Raw genomic sequence first — 22,549 nt, 5'->3', positions numbered from 1 at the left:
AGGACTGAGTTTGTGGGGTTTTGTGTTTGTTTTTTTTCTGCCTTCTTTCCTGCAAAGTAACCTAGTTAATGGTAGGATTCATAGTCTATTTGGTACTGGAATGTTGAGTTAGTTAATTAGCCCTAATATGCTGCTGCTGTTTCTTTTGTTTTAGGTTAAATGGAAACCACCCTTGGGAGCTGGATGCCTGTGTAGCCATTCTGTCACGTCAGTGAATTGCAATGAGTGGAGGAGGAGAGCAGCCAGATATCCTCAGTGTTGGAATCCTGGTCAAAGAAAGATGGAAAGTGGTGCGTATACATGAGGGAGAGAAGGAGAGAGAACACATAAATGAGGGAGTATATTTTGGTATCTTGATAAAAAATAGATTTTTGTCTGAAATAATACATTGATTTTATACCTAGAGTAATTATTTTCCTATGATTAAGTTTGGTTTATATTCCAGTTCTTTTTTTTTTAAGATTTATTTATTTATGCATACAAGAACTAGGGTACAGGCCAGAGGGAAGGGGGTGTGTGAGAGGATTCACCAGAGACAGAGTGGGAAATAGAACAGGCAGACTGACTGAAATACACTGCTGAGGGGAGCAGCAGGTGAGTCAGAAGAGGTCTGCTGGGTCACCTTCCTGGCTGGGGATTGAACTCATGTTTCAGTGGCTGCTGCAGATAGCTTCATAGGCTGTGTCTTAACCCCTTGTGCCATCAGGGAGGCCCCATATTCCAGTTCTTATCCTTGCTTCTTTTGTACTAAATTTCTTTTGTATTGAATTTCCTAACCTCTGATAGCTAATACTATTGACTAAGGTAAATACAAGTATACTTAGGGAAAGAACAAAGAACTGGGATACAGGCCAGAGGTGGGGGTGGGGGGGTGGGTGAGAGGATTCACCAGAGACAGAGTGGGGAACAGAATAGGCAGACTGATTGAAATACACTGCTGAGGGGAGCAGTGGGCGAGACAGGAGAGGTCTGCTGTGCCATGTGGATATCTCCCTGGCCGGCCGGGATCAAACCTTCAATGCAGAAGCTGTGGAAAGCTTCACAGCACTTTGCTCAACTGCTTGCACCACCAGGGAGGCCCTAAAGATAAAGATGTCTTTCTAAAATATAATAATAATTTTATTATACCTAAAAAGTAATAATTCATTTGTATTTAATATTTTCCAGTTCTTACATTTTCCTGATTGTTTTGTAAGTTATTTTTAATGGCTTGTGTCAAAATCCAATTGAAGTCTAGGTTCTCCAATTGGTTGGTATTACGTATGTTTCTATTATTTTTTAGGCTCCTTTCCATCTTCTAATAGTCTTTTGATGACTTCCTTGACTTTGAATCTGCCAGCTGTCCTCTTTTTTGGGGGACAGGGGTAAGGGGGAGAATAACAGATATTTATCATAGTTCTGGAGGTGGGAAATCCAAGATCAAGTTGCCAGCTGATTTGGTTCCTGTTGAGACCCCTCTTTCTGGACATCTCACCTCCTTCTAAAGGATCTGTTTTTGTTTTGGATATATTTAAATATATTGTTATGCATTCTTTTGTTAACTAAATATTTGTTCCATTAGCAGATTGGGCAAAGCTATTTTAGTGGTTTCCTTAATCTGTCAACAGATTGGAAAAAAGAAGATTCTTCCTTTAGGAACACAAATTGTGTTTCTATGGCACAGTGTGTTTTACTGATTAGACAAATAAGTATGCTTTGAAAAATTACTTGAGTAAATATAAGAACCATGTTATCATTATGGACTGGTACAGGAAGTTCTAACAATTGGTAATCTTTTATATAAGTAGGCATGAGTATTGCTTTGGTGAGAACTCTATATTAATTGCTATAATAAAGGTTGGTTATTCTCTGGTAGACATTTCAAAAGGTAACAAATGAAGCTATGCCTGATAAGTTTGTTCTATACTGATGATAAGAATTAATATATATGTGAACTTTCTCCAGAATTTGGGAGGCATAGTGGCATTTTTACTAAGAAAATACAGGTTCATTGTTGATGGTGTTTTGGTTATCTGCTGTTATGTAACTGCATCAAAAATTAGAGGCTTAAAACTTTTGTGGATTAGGCATTTGAGAAGAGTTCACTTAGGTGCTTTGTCTCATCCATGTGGCACTATCAGGGTTGGTTGGGTTGTAGGACCTACTTCCAAAGGACTTGTTTGGTGTCTTGGGGTTCCTTAGTTCTTTCTCCATCTCCCCCTTTCCCCACCCCTCCTAAGCTCATTTTCTTTTTTTTAAAAAAATATTTATTTATTTATACAAGAACTGGGGTACAGTCAGAGGTGCGGGAGGGTTCACCAGAGACAGAGCGGGGAGCAGAACAGGCAGACGGACCGAAGACACTGCTGAGGGGAGCAGCGGGCGAGGCAGGAGAGGTCTGCCGCGCCATGTGGGTTTCTCCCTGGCTGGCTGGGAATTGAACCTGCGCTGCAAAGAATGCAGACATCTTCACAGTGCAGCGCTCAACCTGCTGCGCCACCAGGGAGGCCCCCAGCTCATTTTCTAAGACCTCTTTTAGTCAATGGCTCCTCAGAATGGTCACACTATTTACATGATGATTTGCTCTTGAGGGACGCAATCTATGAAACTAGTTAAAGTCTATTTTCAGTGTTGCTTTGTCATGTTCTGTTTGTTAAAATACTTATACATTCCACCCAAAATTTAAGGGACTGGGGAAATGAGCTCTAATTCTTGATAGGGGAGTGGCAAGATCATATTGAAGAGCAAAAAGGAGAGTGGATATTGTGATCATCTTTAGAAAATACTGTTTGCTACAGAACTTAATTTGTATCCTTTCCCTAATCAGCATTCTGCAGTTATACTGAACTGCCTCTGTCTCTTTGCTTCATAAGCATTGATATCGTTTTCAGGTTTTGTCAAGATTAATAAAAACTCAATTAAAAAATTAATAATCTACTGTATTGTTTAGATGACATTGAAATAGACTAAGGAGCAAAATCATTTACACCAGCCTAGAATTTTTGCTCTGTTAATTGGGACGATTTTCTGTGAGGTGAAACAACCAACCTCATAGTCCATAATTACCAGTAGTCCTTCGGTGTTATTTGAGTTTAAGTTACACTAGGTTTTGTTTAATGATCACAATATAAACATCATAAATACCAGTTGGGGTTCATCAAAGAGTAATTTACTTAGTGGACATTAAGTTCTGGAACTGTTTTTAAACCCCAAGCTCTTCCAGGATTTCCTTATTGTATCTTTTTCTTTCCATCACCAAACCAAAATAAAGAAAAATTATAGCTCAATAGGTAACTATCTAGTTGCTACTTTGCCAAATGTATGGGGAGGGTGGAAGGGAGGGAGGCAAAAATAGAATTTCTCTTTGAAGAAGCTTAATTTCACAGTAGGGGCTAGGACATTAACAGTGGTAAGTTAAATAACCTAAGAAGTTTAAAAGAAATATTAATTCAATGATCTGAGCTAGTTAGTCTAATAAATTGATTAATCGATAAGGCAAATAATTCCTATAGAAATTCAGAAACTAGGGCCTCCCTGGTGGCACAAGGGGTTAAGATGCAACCTATGAAGCTGTCCACAGCCACTGCAGCACAAGTTCGATCCCCGGCCAGGGAGCAACCCACATGATGCAGCAGACCTCTCCTGTCTTGCCCGCTGCTCCCCTCAGCAGTGTATTTCAGTCAGTCTGCCTGGGTCACTCTGTCTCTGGTGAATCCTCTCACCCCCCGCACCTCTGGCCTGTACCCCAGTTCTTATATGCATAAATAAATAAATCTTAAAAAAAGAAGAAATTCAGAAACTAAAGAAACCAGCCCAAATGCTGTAATCAGCACAGACCCAGTAGAGAAAGAAGTAAGACTTGACATAGGCTTTCTTGGGTGATTAGAATTTAGGATCCTATGACTTCTTACACTAATTCACATCCTAGGTGTTTGATAATGTGATAGTGTCAGGAAATAGACAATGTTAATTTCATGCTTTATCTTGTAAAAAGTATTGAATATATCACCTACCATCCTAGTTTTTCATAGCCCTACAGATGCAGTTGTCACTAACTCTTTTTTTTTTTTAATAGAGGCATGCTTTTTTATTTATTTATTTGTTTGTTTGTTTTGTTTATACATGCACTGGGTACAGTCAGAAGCACGGGAGGGTGGGAGAATTCACCAGAGCCAGAGCGGGGAGCAGAGCAGGCAGAAGGACCGAAGTACACTGCTGAGGGGAGCAGCGGGCGGCAGGAGAGGTCTGCGCGCCTTGTGGGACCCTCCTCCGCTGGCCGGGGAGCAGCCGGGGATCGAACCGGCGCTGCAGAGGCCGCAGGCAGCTTCGCAACCCAGCGCTCAACTGCTGCGCCACCCGGGAGGCCCTGTCACTAACTCTTTAGTATTTGCTTATAATACTCAAAGATGCTGATATTTTCCAGTTTAGCTAATACATTTTATCAGGAAGAATATTAAGTGTTTGATGAAAGTGTTTGATTTGATCCTGGTTTACTCTTATTTTAGCATATAAATATATAGTGAAATGCTGGGGTTGTTTAGAATAGGAACTTTTTGCCTGCTCTGTAGATCTTGTTAGATGCCTCAGAGAAGAGGCTTAAGTGGTGGTGAGGGTTGGTCTGTGGCTGCCTGCTCCTACCTTCATCCTTCCCATGTACACATTTCAATTATATTAGTTCCAGATAAGATTTCAACTGGCAAAAAGATTTCATTGTTTGGGAAATCTGCAAATGATTCCCTTAGAATTAAAATAATAAATCTGATTGTTGAGGGATATTTGTGAGGAGTGAAGATTTCAAATACTGTATTTTTTGTTACGTCTCTGATGTTGTATGTAGACCAAATTGTTTGTGGACGAAATAATTCCATCACTTTTTGTGGGCAAATGATGTTATTTCTAGGACTTTGATTTCTTCTTGGCATGTGTATACTTATCAATAGTGAGATATTTTATCATAAAATAGGGATAGTAAAATTATATATGAGATGAATGGTTTCCAATTAGAATCTTCTAGTAATTTTTTTGTGTATATTCTTATTTTATTTCTTGTGCAGTTGAGGAAGATTGGGGGTGGGGGCTTTGGAGAAATTTACGATGCCTTGGACATGCTTACCAGGGAAAATGTTGCACTGAAGGTGGAATCAGCTCAACAACCGAAGCAAGTTCTGAAAATGGAGGTTGCTGTATTGAAAAAACTACAAGGTAAGCTGTTTTGTATGATACAACAAACGGTTTATTATTTATTGTTATCTTTCTGAAACTCAATTGTATTCTCTATTAATTGAATACTTGGTATTAGCTTAGTATAAACACACTGAGCATTTTCTCTTGGAAATGTTATTACTAGCTAGTAGAAGTAGAAATGTTTATTGCTTAGAATAATTAGACTTTGGGTATTCCTTTTCATGGTGAGTAGGAATGAGAGAGAGTGAATTAATTGAAAGTCTGCTTTAGAAAGCGTTTTTTTTTTTAATTGACATAAATACCTTTGAGTTCTTTCTACTTATCTCTTTGGATATTTAACATGCTTTAATCACATTAAGGAAGAGATGTCTTCAAATCACACTGCAGAATGAATTAAAAATAATACTGTTTGAATTAAAAATAATAGTGTTTGATATGTGTTGAGTTCATTAATTTCAATTTCATAGAAGAACTCTTTCTGGCTCTCGTCATAGTTGAAATTCATTTTACTACTTAGATTCTTGTTTTTTTACTAAAGGGATACCTTTTTTCCTCTGACATCAATCCAGTGATGTAAAACTCTGAATCCATTGCTAATTTGTATTCATCTTTATATTTTTAGTTTAATGATATAATTTGATATTGCTGATATTTAATATTTGATCTGAATCAATTAAAAAGGGATGATTAGCACATTAAATGATCTTGTTAATTTCTAGGAGGTTGTTTTGTTATGGGACATTCATTAATATCTGAAGGAATTTAGTAGTAACATTTAGAGCAAAAGAAATTGCTGTCATTAGTGGAAATAACTATAGTTGATGGACAGATAAAGAGAAAAATGCTTTGTAGCGTAGGACCCTCAAATTTATGGCTATATAGTCTCTAGTGTGAATGTACTTTGTGAGTCCCTGATGTGTTTAGAATTCTAGTACATTGATTCCTATTACGTAAATGAAATGTTTATTATATGTTCCTGCAAAGTCTATTATTTTAATTGTCCTTTGCCCTTAAACTTTCTGATTATCCAAGTTCTCTACCATTTGGCTCATTTGATTACAGCACGATGTTAACAAAATTGTAGCTCCATTTAGTAGTTATTTTTAGCCCAAATCTAGCTTTCCTGAAACATAGGAAATGAGAAAGACAATTAATAGATCATGCATCTTGTCACTACTAGAAAACGTGAATAGTTAGAGAAGAAAGAATGAACTAATTGGAGAAGAAAAAATGAAAGTAAATGTGATATGCTCTTTTCTCTTATTTGTTTTGCACTGTTCCTTTGCACAGTAGCATAGAGGCTACAAGCAGATGTAGCCAGACCTACTTCTTCTTGGGTTGCACAGATCTTAGGAGGTCTGTTTTAAAGGATCAGTATCAACTTGACCTAGAAAGTATTGTTTCACCTATTTGTCTTCATTTTGGCCCTGAAGATATGCTTTCAGGTGAGGCAGGGTACATCTCTGTGGTCCTTTAATTAGGTTTTCCTGCCTGTTTTAGCCATGACTTAACCAGGATTCTACATAATGAAACTTGAAGATCGTTGTACTACCTTTTAATGGTTGAATCCAAGACCCTTGTATGCTAACTCTCCTTTCTGTTTTATCTTACTCTCACCTAAAACATTTTTTTCCACCAACTTTTAAACCACATGACATCCTATTTCTCAGAACCTTTTACTTTTCAAAAATAAATAGGTTTCTATCTTCTGGTCTGTATTTCAGTGAGGCAGTCCTTGACACTCTTTTCTTGGCTCCTAATTTATGCCTTCTATATACTTACATCTGATAGTGTAACTTATGGGACTGAACTGCTCTCGCCTTCCTCCTGGCATAGTGACTTTTCATTCAGTGATATTGTAACAGGGTGGTCCCCAGGAAAGGGGGAGGTTCCCTAACCCACCCAAGGGAGGGTGGAACTGAGCAGGGAGAGGAGAAGCTGCAGAGGAGACTGAGGAAGGAAGGAAGCAGGATGGAGTCAGAAGGAGACCTGGAGGAGGCGCATGGATCCTAGAGACACGTGAAGAAACTGCGCTTGTCTTTTGGTCGTGGACTGGGTGACACAGATGTGGGTGAGACCCATGGGGAGGTGACCATGGCAGCTTTTATCTTGATGTTGATTTTGCTCTTTTCCTTCCAGGCTTGTCTGGTTGTTTCTGACCCTTTTCTGTGGGTCCCCACTGGAAGATGCTTTAGACTTGTGGCAGGCTTTGGGGCCTTGTTCTGGGCCAATCCCATATGGATGGACTTTTACCCACGAGGGGATGGGTAACTTTGGGTGCTTGATTTAGAAACTAGATTATTTGCCTTTCCTGTATTGTTTCCTAATTGTATTAAAGTTCCTTCCCATTAACGTCTCATATGTTTTGTGTTGATGCAGCGGATGGCAGAACCCATTTAGGATAGGCAGGTTTGCGGGGTTTGGGCTGCCCCTCTCCCTGTCCTATAACAATATCCCCAAAAGGCTAAATTTGTGTGGAAAAGGTATATAACCAGAGGCTAAAAACTTTTTCATAGGATTGGCTGGTTTTAAATTGATACTCAGTTTTTGATAGCTGGTAGAAGGAAAAGATATTTTTTGATGAATTTTGCCTGAACCCTAAGGGTTGTTCCTGGAAGAAAAGTAACCCACCTTTTCAAAATTTTTATGTCGTTTACATTAGTTCTTAATTTTCTCTCTTTCCTGTATTTAACAACCCTAGATTTCCTCAGTTCATGTATAACTCTCATTGTTAATGTTCCTTTGTTATAGGTCTAAGTGTGAATGCTTTATCATTTTAGCCCATCTTTTCTTCCGCCCCTCTCTATGTTCTCTTTTCACGTTTCTTTGAACTAGTGCAGATGTATTGCAATTCTCTCTTGAATTGTACTTGATTTGTACAAATGTGCTTGAAAGTTTTAGTCACTTCTAAAGTAAACCATCATCTATAAGCTTGTTTAGGTAGCATTCTCCTATATTCAGCTGTTATACCTGAAGTGTCCACAGAAAATAGAATCATAAAACTTACTATTCTAAGATTTTTCTTTTATTAATATCACTTTTCAGAGATACATTTATTTTTTTATTTTTTATTTTTAAAAACTAACCATGTTTTTCACTTTTTATTTATATATTTATTTGTGTGTGGGGGGGGCCCTTGCTAGTGGCCCGGGATCAAATTGGTGCTGCAGAGGCTGTGGGCTGCCTCTAGCAACCCAGCACTCAACCGCCGGGGGAGGCCCCAGAGATACATTTAAATAACCATTTGTCTTTCTTCCTTTTCTCCATTTGTGACTAAACTGTCTTCAAACCCTTGATTTTCAATTTATTTGCTTTAAACTCTTTACAAAGGAGATAATTGTCTCCTTATCTTTTACATTTTTTTCTCTCGCTCTCATTTTTAGTAAATGTTTTCTAGTGTCATTCTACCTATCTTCACTTCTTTATTTTCCTGATCTCTTGAGCTATATCTCAGTTTACCACACTTTTTAAAAATTCTTTTTTTAAGAAATATAATTCATTTGCAGCAATGGTTTAAGAGGAAAAAAAACCTTTTGTTCCATGATTTCAATTATGATCACTAGTAATTCTTCAGTAACTCAGGAACCTACTACCATCAGTAATTTGCAAAAAGTTAAGTTTCCATTCCATTGTTAACAAAAGTTTGACACATCTCCATATTTCCTGTAGTGAAATAGGCAAATCTTAAGTTTTCTTTATCTAAATTTTTATTATGAAAGCTTTCAAGTATATGAAAAAACAGAGCTGTATAATGAACATTCATGTGTCCAATACATTCAGTAAGTATCTGAAGTTAGCCAGTCTTGTTACATTACTGTCCTACTCCTTCAGCGGTTTTTTCTACTTTGCCTAGAATATTTGAAAATAAGTCTTAGACATCATATCATCTATAACTTCTGTATATATCTGTATATGTACTTCTGTATATATCTCTATAGGATAAGAATTTCTTTTTTAATGAAAATATTCTTTATTTCACTAATTGGTGAATTACCAGTCAGTTAAGAAAACTGTGGAATTGAAGTGGGGGTTGTTTGGGAATGTGTCAAAATTTGACGACATTAACTTGCCTATAAGAGCTTGGTTGATTATTGATGATTTTTGTGAATCCACTGAAATGTATCTTTTAAGCCATAGAAAGGCTGAATCAGTTACCCCTCACACACACACACACACACAAAAACCCGAAAACAAAACAACCACCTTCTCCCCATAGAATGGTGATATGAGAACATATTAGAGGTAGTTTATGATAAACATTAGGAAAATGTGGGGCATTTGTATTACTGAGAGAGTGAAATAGTAAGGCCATGGACACATCTGGTGACCAGTTTTAAGAATGGATTAGAGAGGAAACCCATGTTTCTGTTTCAGGTTTTCTTTTTAATTTTTCGATTTTTCAGAACCATTTTAAGTTTACAAAAAAGTTGAGCATATACCCCACCTACTGTTCTATTAATATCTTGCATTAGTATGATAAATTTGTTAAAATAGATGAAACAATATTGCTATATTATTATTAACTAAAGTTCATAACTTATAACTAAAGTTCATAACATACACTGCTTTTTAAAAAAAAAACATGAAACAATAGTATTAAATACCCAGTACCACTAGTATCTAGCCAGTATTTAATTTATCTCCTTGCCTCAAAGATAATACTTTACATTTGGCTTATTCAAATCAGGATTCATATACATGGCAGGTGCCTTGCTTTTGGTTGACATTGTTTTTAAGTCTCTCAATCTATAAGAGTTATCCCTTCCCTACTTTTTTTTTTTTTTGGGAGAGGGAGGGTGGGAGGCTTGCCCTTTTAGACATCAGTGTAAAAAAATTATAACAGTACAAAACACAACAAAACAGACAATTATAAATCAGAGACATGCTGCAGGGGAGGAGAAGGTAGAGGGATGAGAGGGAGGGAGGGAGGAGCACAGGGGACTGTGGTGATGGTGCACGGGTGCATTGGTGAAGGAAACTCTATGGGGACTACACCTGAGGGGGTGGGAGGAAGCAGATATTGTTTAAAAATGAACAATGATGTCAAAAAATAAAAAATAATAATATACAAAAATAAAAGAGAGGGAAAAAAAGAAATGAACTGCTTAGTTTGATTTAAAAATACAAAGTCCAAATTTTGAATTTGACTGACTCCATCCTTGTGATTTTTTTTTTAAAACATGTTCTTCTAGAATAAACATTATTAAAATGGCCATCCTACCAAAAGCAATATACAGATTCAATGCTATTCCAATCAAAATTTCAATGTCATTCTTCAAAGAAATAGAATAATTATTGATGAAATTCATATGGAATCACCAAAACCCCTGAATAGCCAAAGCTCTCCTGAAAAAAAAAGAAGGAAATGGAGGCATCACACTCCCAGACTTCAAACTATACTACAAAGCCATAATTATCAAAACTGCATGGTATTGGAACAAGAACAGACATAAAGACCAATGGAATCGATAGAAAATCCAGAAATAAACCCACAGATTTATGGTCAACTAATCTTTGACAAAGGAGCAAAGACTATGTATTGGAGCAAAGAAAGTTTGTTCAATAAATGGTGCTGGGAAAACTGGTCACTACATGCAAAAGAATGAAGCTTGACCACTACCTCACACCATACACAAAAATCAACTCAAAATGGATTAAAGAACTAGACATAAGACCTGAAACCATAAAATACATAGAAGGAAATACAGGTGAAACACTATGTGATATTCACATCAAAGACATCTTTACAGACACATCACCCAAAGCAATGATAGTGAAGGCAAAGATAAACAGCTGGGACTACATCAAATTAAAGAGCTTCTGCACAGCAAAAGAGACAATAACCAAAACAAAGAGAAACCCCACCAACTGGGAGAACATTTTTGCACCCAACACTAATGATAAAGGACTGATCACAAAAATCTGCAAAGAGCTGATGAGACTCAACAACAACAAAGAAAATAATCCAGTCAAAAAATGGGCAGAAGAGCTAAAAAGAAACTTCTCTGAAGAGGAAATGCAAATGGCCAACAGGCATATGAAAAAATGTTCAACATCACTTGTCATCAGGGAAATGCAAATCAAAACTACCAGCCTCCGGCAAAACGTCTTGCCAGGGGTTCCTGAAAGGATGAGACAGCCTAGGCGAAAACGAAAGGGCTGAAACTTTGGGGCTGAGGGGAAGGGGATGAGGTAGAATGAGGAGACACTGACACTTGGTGAGGTGCTAGTATCTTCTGCCGAGAGACTCAGCAGGTCTTTTTTTTATTCATTATTAGTAATAATAATAAGGAAATACATTATCATGTGTAAAGCAAAAACAATTAGTATATTATGTTTCCCATAGACTACTGGCCCCTACAGGTCTCAGCTAGACGCAGCTTTCAAGGTTAACAGATAATAAACCAAACCTAACATTAAAGCTACTTATTTTTTCATTTAGACAATTATTTAAAACAGTGAATAACCGCCAGGGCATCCCTATCAGCTAAAGCCTAAGCATCAAAGGACTATTCTATTCACATGACCTTCAGCCGGAGACCAGCTGCTGTTCAGCTATCAGAACTTTTTCTACCTAGAAACTCCTTAACTCAAATAGCTTCATATTAAAAACTTTCCCAAGAAACTTCAAGAGAAAACAAAATAGAAGGACCTACTACAATTGTGCTGAATTGCTTGTCAGGCATGCACAACAAACCATCTTCCATTGCCAAGTGGGCCAAACTGCCCAACAACTAATTTCTAAACAGACAATTTTTCATGCTATTTACTTACAGTATGCTGATACATATAATTTATTGCCTAATATACTTTCTGATAAATTTTTCTCTATGTCCATGAACAAAAAGCAAAGGGATGTCAGATCTTCAGCCCCACGGTGTGAGGCCCTTTCTCTTAGCTGCTTGTCAGTATTCTATCTGGCTGGGGCAACAAGACCTCCTGCAGCAATGAGATACCATCTGACACCAGTGAGAATGGCACATATTAAAAAAACTAGCAACAGCAAATGTTGGCGAGGGTGTGGAGAAAAAGGAACTCTCCTGCACTGTTGGTGGGAGTGCAAACTGGTCCAACCACTATGGAGAGCTGTGTGGAGATTTCTGGACCTACTAAACATAGAACTTCCATATGATCTAGCAATTCCACTCTTAGGTATTTACCCAAAGGACACAGAAACATCAATTCCAAAGAGCACCTGCACCCCTATGTTTATAGCAGCACTATTTACAATAGCTAAGCTTTGGAAACAGCCCAAATGCCCAAAAATGGATGACTGGATCAAGAAGATGTGGTACATATATACCATGGAATATTACTCAACAATCAAAAAAGATAAACACATGCAGTTTGCAGCAACATGGATGGTGCTGGAAGGGATCATGCTCAGTGAAATAAGCCAGAAAGAAAAAGAAAAATACCGGATGGTCTCACTCATAGCAGGAATCTAGAAAACTTAAATAAGGGACCAGGAAAATGAATAACTATAAGAAAGTGAAAATCAAAATCAACAAAAAAACTATGAACCATAGACACTCTATGGGGGTTAGTGGGCGGGAGGGGAGGGATTGGGGTCAAAATAAGGGGGTTGCAATTGTATGGGGAATATAAAAATAAAATTTATTATAAAAAATAAATCTTTTTAAAAAAAAAAACATGTTCTATTTCCTATGAATTGGTAGTTTGCATCTAGAGGCTTTTGATGAAATTCATTTTGTTACTGTTTTTGGCTAGGATACATTGTCTAGATCCTCTGTTCCCCTTAGGGATTGCAATGATAATTTTTCTAATTCTTTTATTCCTTTGAAGTTTCTTAACTGGATTTTTCCTGCAAGATAGATTGTTTGTGCCCCTTGAAATATAGTGATTGTAAAAAGGATAGGGTAAAGGCTTCATTTTTTCTTCCCAGTTTTCATAATAATATGTGCCCTTGTGGGACTAGTAAGTAGTTTGCATTTGTTTGCTTTAAGTAACACTATGAACTCATGGATTTTTATATTTTATTTTAAGAGTCATTCTTTCAATGCTCACGTTTTTACAACTTTGACTAGTATAAACCCTTTCAAGTTAGTTCTGTCCTTCGACCTATCTCCTTGCTTTTTCACACAGCAATATATTTTAAACTTACCTTGAACTTTCCCTGAGCCATAACTAGAATCAGTAACCCTATTTCTCCAAGGACTCCTGTTTTGAGAAACAATCAAAACTGCAATGTGAGCACTAGGGCACTAATTACTGTTGACCCAACAAATTTGTCTCAATAGGTTTTAATAAGTACTCGATTTTGCCTGCTTTATTCTCATACACATTTTTCAAATTATTTGCATTGTTTCATTATTTATTTATTTTTTTTTTTTAGTAGAGCATTTCTTTTATTTATTTATTTGTTTGTTTATTATTTATTTATTTATACATACAAGCACTGGGTACAGTCAGAAGGGCGGGAGGGTGAGAGAACTCACCAGAGCCAGAGCGGGGAGTTGAGCAGGCAGAAGGACCAAAGTACACTGCTGAGGGGAGCAGCGGGCGGCAGGAGAGGTCTGCGCACCATGTGGGACCCTCCTCTGGTGGCCGGGGAGCAGTCGGGGATTGAACTGGCGCTGCAGAGGCTGTGGGCAGCTTTGCAACCCAGTGCTCAACCGCTGCACCACCGGGGAGGCCCATTGTTTCATTTTTTAAAATACATCTGTGCTCTCTTTTAAATTGAAAGCATCTTAACAGACAGGAATTATGTGCAGATCTTCCTTAACCTCTAATGAGGTTACATCCCAATAAACCCATGGTAAATTAAAAATATTCTAAGTTGAGGGGCCTCCCTGGTGGTGCAAGGGTTAAGACAACCTATGAAGCTATCCGCAGTTGCTGCACAAGTTTGAGCACCGGCCAGGTGGCTACCCACATGGCACAGCAGACCTCTCCGCTGCTCCCCTCAGCAGTGTATTTCAGTCACTCTGCCTGTTCTGTTTCCCACTCTGTCTCTGGTGAATCTTCTCATCCCCCACACCTCAGCCTGTACCCCAGTTCTTGTATGAATAAATAAATAAATCTTTAAAAAAATACTCTAAATTGAAAATGGGAACTGCTGCTTACTGCCACTACCCAGTATCAAGAGACCATAGTACCAATTTCTACTGAATGCATATCCCTTTCACACCACTGTAAGGTAAAAAATCTTAACTTGCACTATCATATAAGTTAGGGACTCTCTGTACATTTAATTTTGATGGTGTGTTAAACTCAGTGGCGAAATGAATAACACAAAGTAGCTTTGTTCATTGATAAGCATACATTTGTAAATGGGGATTGGAGAATAGGATAACAAGTCATCTATTTCTGGTTATTTTCTTCATAAAATTCATTGAATTATTTTGTAAGAAAGGTATACTGAAATTTTAGAGCAATTTACTAAACAGTGCTACTAATGATGATCAAGTTACCTTTGGAATGACTACAATTCATAGTCTCAAAGCTGTATTATCTGGAAATTTAGTTCTTCGTTATAATAAAAGATAGTCTCTCGGATTTTCTAGAAAAATGACTTATATTTGGTTTAGGTGTTTTTTGGCTTGAATATAATGACTTAATGGCTGAGTTTAATGGCTTGGGAATTCAGAGTATCATAAAATTACCGTAATCCATACTGTTTGTCTTTTTATCGAAGGAAGTCTTCTTAGGATCGTTAAAAGTTTTTATTTTGTTTACTTTTCTACCAGTTGGCATATAAATATATACTTAAGCATAAGAAGTTTTTCTTTAAAATTATTCTGTAGATCAGTTTCCTTACTAATACTTTGTGTTCAGTGTTTGTTAAATCCTATCTCTTCCTGTGCTTTTTCAAAGTATCAACTTGAGTAAAACTTTGGTTTTTCTTCTTACATATTACCTTACATGAGACATGAGAAGGTAATTAAAGGATTATTTCATTATTTAAAAGTTTTTGTAGTGATCCTCTAAAAGCAAGTGAGTATCCTATTAGTATCAAGAAGCAATAGAGTAAATACTATAGTTTGATAGCCAAGAAATTTTATTATTCTCAGTTGAAATAATTGGTCTTGTCTTATCCCATATAAGTGCAGGGGAAAATGACATTTTTATCATAGCCTATAAAGAGGAAGTAATTTTTTTTTTAATTTTAGGGGCCTTTTTTTTTTTTACCCTGAAATATTGGTCCTGGATTTTATTTTTGCTTTGTAGGCTGCAGAGCACAAGCTGAGAGTTGGGAAGAAGGGTTACTGTTACAGGAGAGCAACTCCATCTCTTCTGCCTTCCCTCCTTGAAGTCTCCAGCTACTGCTGCAAAGTATGATTACTTCCTTACCCCAGTCATAAAAATATAAGAAATATGTAGTTTCTGGATTAGACCACTGATCTATCCAGTGTAGAAGATTGTGTATGAAAGTTTCTCTGACATTGCTTATCATCATTAATGTTTATCTGTTAAAAGATGTTAGAAGATCTTGTGTGACAACGTAGTAGTAGTACTCTGGGACCCAAGAGATTAGGGATACCCTTACTCCTCATTATAGCCTCTAACCTTTTATACACCTATCCTCTGCCTTTTTGTGTTTTCAACCTGTGTATTTTTCCACTTTAAGTAACTCTTTCTCGCCCTTGTTAAGGTTCGTATCTTCCATCAAAGGGTGTTAGGAAATCTCTGAATATTTAACCTGTTGAATATGTCTTTTTAACATTTCATACTTGGAAGACTTAGCATTATCTGCCAACTTGGGGATTTGTCTAGTCATTCTGTTTGGGTTTAGAAAATTGACACGTAGGAAATAGAGTAGATTTATATTATTTTAATGAACAGAGATTCATTTTCTTGAAAGAATAAAAGATATGCATGAGTGTCTTTTTAAACACAAATGGACATAAATTTATGTTTCATATATCATATATAGAAACAAAGTCTGGAATACAGAACTCAAGAAGCCATAGGGAATGGTTAATTTGGGTATTAGAGGAAAGTAAAGAATCTTTTACTTTTTCCCTTTAGACCTTTTGGTTCTTAAGAAATTAAAAATAATATGCTAACATTTCTTTCATTGTGAAAATGGCAGTTATAACTACCTTCAACATTTATTCTTACTCTTTATCTTTTTTAAATTTCTGTGTGCTTGAAAATCCATGGTAAATTAGTACAATACATTGTAGCATAATGTAATTAGAAAGTTGTTGTAAACTTACTTTAAATGATTGGTAATATCTGTGGGGAGATCTGTAACAGTGTGTGAATGTTTACTATATGATAGATAGAACACTGTTACTAAATGCTAGACTCTGTACTTATTTTAATATCTTGTATCTATTTTAAATGTAGTTTGTGTGTAAGAACTCCATTTTTCTTTTTTTACAACACTTCTTACAGATGTAAATGTTAATAGAAAAATATTTAAAAATCGAACAAAAGAATAAATGAAAAACAAATGTTTGCTTTCTCTTAGCCCCTCACCCTCCTCCAAAGTTAACCATGGTTAACTGGTTTCTTGTGTTTTTATTCCTGGAAATATGTGATAAATGTTATAATTTGTCCACACCTATATATATTAATATAGTCCATGATTATATATGTGTGTATGTATGCGTGTTTAAAATCTCCTTTCCTTACTTACCTGACTCCCCTAATAATGTGTGGCTCATTCTCTAAACAACTCTGCAACTTGATGAGACCCCTAGATTTAGATGGTAAGATTCATGCTCCTTGCAATTTTATGTTCTGCAACAGGAATAATCCTTCAAACATAACAGCTGGATAATGTCACTCCCCAGCCTTTGCTAAAAACGCTTCAGGGCTTCCTTTTTCTCAGATAAAGTCCACCACCTTAACATGGCATATAAGACCTTGAATTGACCCTCTGTTCTTCTCTGATCTCTTTCTTTGAAACTGTTGAGTCATTCTGAACTTAATTTCTTAAATAGTTTATGCCCTCTCATCTGTTGTCTGCTTCCTCTGTCTTCATAATTTGGGATAACTTTTATTTTTTCTTCTTTTTAAAACTTTACAACAATTCTAGTTTTTATAAAATTCCACAGGTAAATAAAAATTTAAACAAATAAAGCAAAATACAATTAGGAACTTCACTTTTTTCCTAAGCATATAATATCTAAAATATACATATATACTTAAAAAATGATCCCACTAGCTTCTTGTTCCCTTTCCCTCAATAAGATTATTATAGGATTTATTTTTAATTTCTTATGATCAGAGTTATAAAAATAGTTTAAATAATCAGTCAGTTCTACAAAGTTGTTATGAAAAAAATAGTCCAGGTTCTGGTTCCAGATAAATGGAGTAAGCACACTTCACCCTGTCTCTTCCACTGAATGCAGCTATAAAACCTGGACAGAATGCTTGGAGTGGCTATTTGAGGACTCTGAAAAGTAAATAGTAGGAGGCAGATTGGGGAAGAAGACCAGAATTCAAAGTACCACTGAAGCGGCGGTGAGTTTACCATTTTTTTCTTCCGGTATGCCCCAGCCTGAACTTAATGTAACCTGAAACTTAAAAGTGGTCATTAACATGGACAGAAAAAGGACCAGGAACATCCTCTAGTTCTGGCTCAAGGAACAGAAAAGGGGTCTCCTAATATTCAGAGAAAATGTGGCAGTGCTACATCTTTCTCTTTTTTTCTTCTTTTTCATTTTCTTGTTCCCCAGGCCTCAAGCCTCAGTGAGGCTATGAGGCCTTAGCCTCATGGAGGTCTGAATCTCAGAGGGAGGGGAACCTTCCTCTCAGATTGGAGGAGCTATGGTTTCAAGAGAATGGGGCAAATCCCATTGCTTTTTTGCTCCCTCTGCTCTTCTGTTGCTTGGCCCTACTGTGGGCTCAGTCATGAGAAGTATACTGCAGAGTGGTGTTAATGAAGCCTCGGCTTTCTTCTGAGAGGCTGGAAAAGGGGAACCCTAGGCTGCTGAAAGCAGTACAGTGAGGAGCTTGGGAATTAACTGCTTAAAGTTGCTTATGGACTTCTGAGCTGTGTATGCATAAATCTGATCATCCTATACAGCATACATAAACAAGAACTGAATTATGAGATTGACCACCCCCAAGTTCCAGACTGAAAACTGCAGGGGCAGTTATGAAACATATTCAGTATGACTGCAAAGGCATTGCAAACTGAATTAAAATTGGAAATAGAACCCACAGAAGACTGCTCAGAGCTTGAAGTGTTAACCCATCTGGTTCAGTTATTGGCTAAAACACTGACATTCTCAAGGAACTTAAAATAAGACTCAGCCCCTTAACATAATATCCAGAATGCCCAGAGTACAATCTAAAATCACTTACCTTAAAAAATACCCAGAATACTTTCATTCACATGGGAAAATAGAGAAAACAGATGCCGAGGCCAGTGCCAAGATCACACAGATGTTAAAATTATCTCAAAGAGACTTTAAATCAGCTCTTTTGATCATGTTCCAGGAATGAACAGGAAGATAGGAAGTCTCAACAAAGAAATAGAAGACATAAAGAAGAACTAACTGGAAATTTTAGAACTGAGAAATACAGCAATAGAAACGAAAAACTCACTGGATGGGCTCAATAGCAGAGTGGACTTGACAGATGAGTCAGTTAACTTGAAAATAGATCAGCTTAAACAACAGAAAAAAAAGGTTAAAAATAAATAAATACACAGAGTCTCAGGGATCTAAGAGATAGTATCACAATATCACAAGGTGAAACATTTATGTCATCAGAGACAGATTGAGAAGAAAATGAATATGATGCAGCAAAAATATTTGAAGAAATAATGATATATAGGTTGGAGGAAGAAATAAAATTGTTCCTATTTGTATATGACATGATGGTATGGTATATGTAGAAAATCCCAAGGAATTCACAAAAAAAAAATTCCTAAAATGACTTAGCAAGAGATTCAAGGAAACCCAAAAAAGCAATCATTTTTTATTTATTTTAAAGATTTATTTTTTAAATTTATGCATACAAGAACTGGGGTATAGGCCAGAGATGCAGGGAGTGAAAGGATTCACTGGAGACAGAGTGGGGAGCAGAACAGGTGGATTGATTGAAATATGCTGCTGAGGGGAGCAGCGGGTGAGACAGGAGAAGTCTACTGCACCATATGGGTTAGCTCTTCTGGCCGGGGATCAAACTCATGCTGCAGTGGCTAGCGATAACTTGATAGCGCTGAGATATTAACCTATGCGCCACCAGGAAGGCCCCAAAAGCAATCATTTTAATAGACTAGGGTAAGCAGTTGAAAATTGAATTTTAAAATGACCATTTACAGTAATGCTCCCAAAATGAAATACTTAGGTGTAAATGTAACAGATCTTTGTGCTGAAAACTATAATATTGTGACTTTAAAAAAAAAATCAAAGATTTAAATAAATGGAGGAACATAGTCATGAATTTTAAGATTCACCATAGTAAAGATTCTCATTCTTCCCAAAATGACCTATAGATTTAACATTAATACCAGTCAGCACTGTTTGTGTTTATAGGGAAGCTGATTCTAAGATCTATAGACAAATCAAAGACCTAGAATAGCCAAAACAGTTTTGAAAAAGAGAAATAAATTTTGGAAAAATTAAGCTACATGATTAAAAAAAACCCAAAAACTAAGTACAAAACTACCATAATAAGACTGTGGAATTGGCAAGGGGATATACATAGAGATCAGTGGAATAGAATAAGACCTCCAGAAGCAGACCCACAGCAATATTACAATACTTTTTTACAAAATCATAAAGTCCTCTTAGTAGAGGAAGAACTGTCTTTTCAATAAGTGATGTTGGCCAATCCAATTGTTCCAACAGTTGGCCAGCCATAATAGATAAAATACCTTGACCTAGACCACCCACATTACCTAAAAATTAATTTAAAAGTTAACATGAATCGAAATGTAAAATATAAAGCTGTAAAACTTTCACAAAAAAAAGTGGGAAAAAATCTTTTTGACCTGGATGAAGGCAGTTAGCATGATACCAAAAGCAAGCTTTATAAAAGAAGGTGATACGTTGGGTTTCATCAAAATGAAAACTTTGCTTGTGAAAGACAATTATTAAGTGAATAACAAGGCAAATTATAGGTTGGGAGAACATTCTTGCAAATCACATACCTGCAAAGAATATGTAAAGAACTCTGAAAACTCAACAGTAAGAAAACAATCCAATTAATAATGAAAGGTTGTCAAAGAGGATATGGAGTGGCAAGTCAGTGCATGAAAAGCCATTAGGGGAATGTAAATTAAAATGATGGAGAGTTGTCACTGCCCATCCCTTTGAAATGTTAAACTGTTGACAATACCAAGTGCTGATAAGGATGTGGAACTACTAGAACTCTTACACATTGCTGGTAGGGACACAGAATGATACAATTTCTCTGGGAAAAAAATTGAACATGTACCTACTGTATGTGAATATGAATAGGTGTTACCTAGCCATCCTATTCCTAGGCATTTACCATGGAGAAATAAAAATTTATGTTCATACAAAAGCAGATACTTGATATTTATATCACTTTTTGCTCTTAGTTGCCAAAAACATGTCCTTTAAACAGTGATTGGATAAATCAGCTGTGGTATATCCATACGATGGACCACTATTCTGTAATAAAGAAGAATGAACTACTAACACACACAACTACTTTTAATTTCTTTGTCTTAGGGAAATCTCTATAGGAACTTCTTACTCTGTTCCAGTTAGGCCTGACTACTCTCTAGACTCACAACTATCATATAGAGAGTAATATAGATTACTCTATATTCACAACTCTCATAATCTTCCCAGGGATTCTCTTTGCTTCTCTTTTATGTCATATGCTTTATCGAATCTCTTTTTTGTTTATTCTCATTTTAGTGAAACACCCCTCACTTAGCTTACTGAATAAGGGTGCATGGAAATAATATTTTTGAGACCTATCTTGGGTATCTGAAACTTTTGTTATTTTTTATCCTACCTTCACATGTAAATTATGGCCTAATTGGGTACAGAATTCTGAATTGACGATTTTGTTTAACTAATTTGCCTTGAAATTTTCACTGTAGCAGTTGAGAATTATAATTCTATTATAATTCTTGTTACTTTGGCAACTTGTAAGTTTTTCTTTGCCCCTAATATTGAGCAATTTCATGATGATATACCTTAGTATGGGTGTGTTTTCCTCTAGTATATCAGGTTCTGTCCTTTATTGAAATGCATGATTTGAAGGTTTTTCTTGGGAACTTTTCTTTTCTTTTTTTTTTTTTTTTTAGAGGCTTTTTTTTTTATTATTTATTTGTTTGTTTTGTTGTTGTTGTTGTTTATACATGCACTGGGTACAGTCAGAAGTGCGGGAGGGTGAGAGAATTCACCAGAGCCGGGAGCAGAGCAGGCAGAAGGACCAAAGTACACTGCTGAGGGGAGCAGCGGGCGGCAGGAGAGGTCTGCGCGCCATGTGGGACCCTCCTCCGGTGGTCGGGGAGCAGCTGGGGATCGAACCGGCGGGCAGCTTCGCAACCCAGCGCTCAACCGCTGCGCCACCGGGGAGGCCCGGAACTTTTCTTGATGGTGGTTTCAACCCTTGTGTTTTCTCTGTCTTCTATTCTGGACCTCCTATTATGCAGATATTGGACCTTTCAGAGTGATCTCTACTTTTTAACCTTTTTTCTCCTATGTTTACATATATTTGGTCCTATGCTTTTGTAAAAGATAAGTACCTTTTAAAAGTAGATGATGAAATTGTGTTCATTTTATCCACAAAATCCTGGTAGTTTTCAGTTGGCCACTGAAAGAGGGCAGAGAGTCTTGTTAAAGTGATGAAATTGGCTGTGAAAAGTTTGGAAATTTTCTTCTGCCAGTGAATTTTTGTCCTGATGAGCTTACTAGAACCTAAGGAATTGTTAGGTGGGCATCCTTGTGAGAAATGATGAGTCTTTGTTCCTTTGTTACTGCCTAAATTATTTCCCCCTAGGGACTTGTTTTAGAGGACATCTCTTCTTTTGGTATTAATAACATGTTAACTCAGTCAAGCTCCAAGCTCTGTGATGCATTCTAATCCAATAAATCTATTCCTGTGTAATCTGTTCTTTGTTCTCATAACCTATAGACTTATTTTACACTATCCATATTAATTAGTATTTTATAATAAGTCCATTTTTTTCCAATAAGACTGTAAATTTTTTGAGGACAGAAACTAAACCTTTTGTTTTTTCACTTCCCATGTCTTAGATATTTCATGAGTTGCTGTTATTAAATGGTGTGTTTTGTTTTGTTTATTTTGGTGGGAATGAGTAACTTTACAGAGTATTTAGGTAAGAAAGGTAAAACTTGTTTTGTTGTATCCTTAGCAGTTCAGTCATCCAACTTTGCAGAATCCCAATATTTGCTAATTTATACTTGACCAAAATTTGTTTTATGAATTCCAGCTCATTCCTATTAGTGGTTTT

The 22,549-nt window shown here is 36.6% G+C and overlaps 1 protein-coding gene across 1 annotated transcript in view; it reads left to right on the top strand.

The window, feature by feature from the left end:
* Positions 1 to 206: 206 nt before the first annotated feature.
* TTBK2 (tau tubulin kinase 2) overlaps positions 207 to 22,549 on the top strand; it is a gene marked incomplete at its 3' end in the record, with an annotated part of 82,962 nt that continues 60,619 nt past the window's right edge. The window contains exons 1-2 of the mRNA XM_084240529.1: positions 207 to 290; positions 5,034 to 5,181. Coding sequence (XP_084096655.1) covers positions 222 to 290; positions 5,034 to 5,181 — 217 coding nt within the window. The 5' untranslated portion in view covers positions 207 to 221. The remainder of the gene's footprint in view (positions 291 to 5,033; positions 5,182 to 22,549) is intronic.

Source organism: Talpa europaea (assembly GCF_964194135.1).
Source record: "Talpa europaea genome assembly, chromosome: 8".
Taxonomy (NCBI): domain Eukaryota; kingdom Metazoa; phylum Chordata; class Mammalia; order Eulipotyphla; family Talpidae; genus Talpa; species Talpa europaea.
The sequence above is the reverse complement of the archived record's forward strand: the minus strand, read 5'-3'. Positions and strand labels throughout refer to the sequence as shown.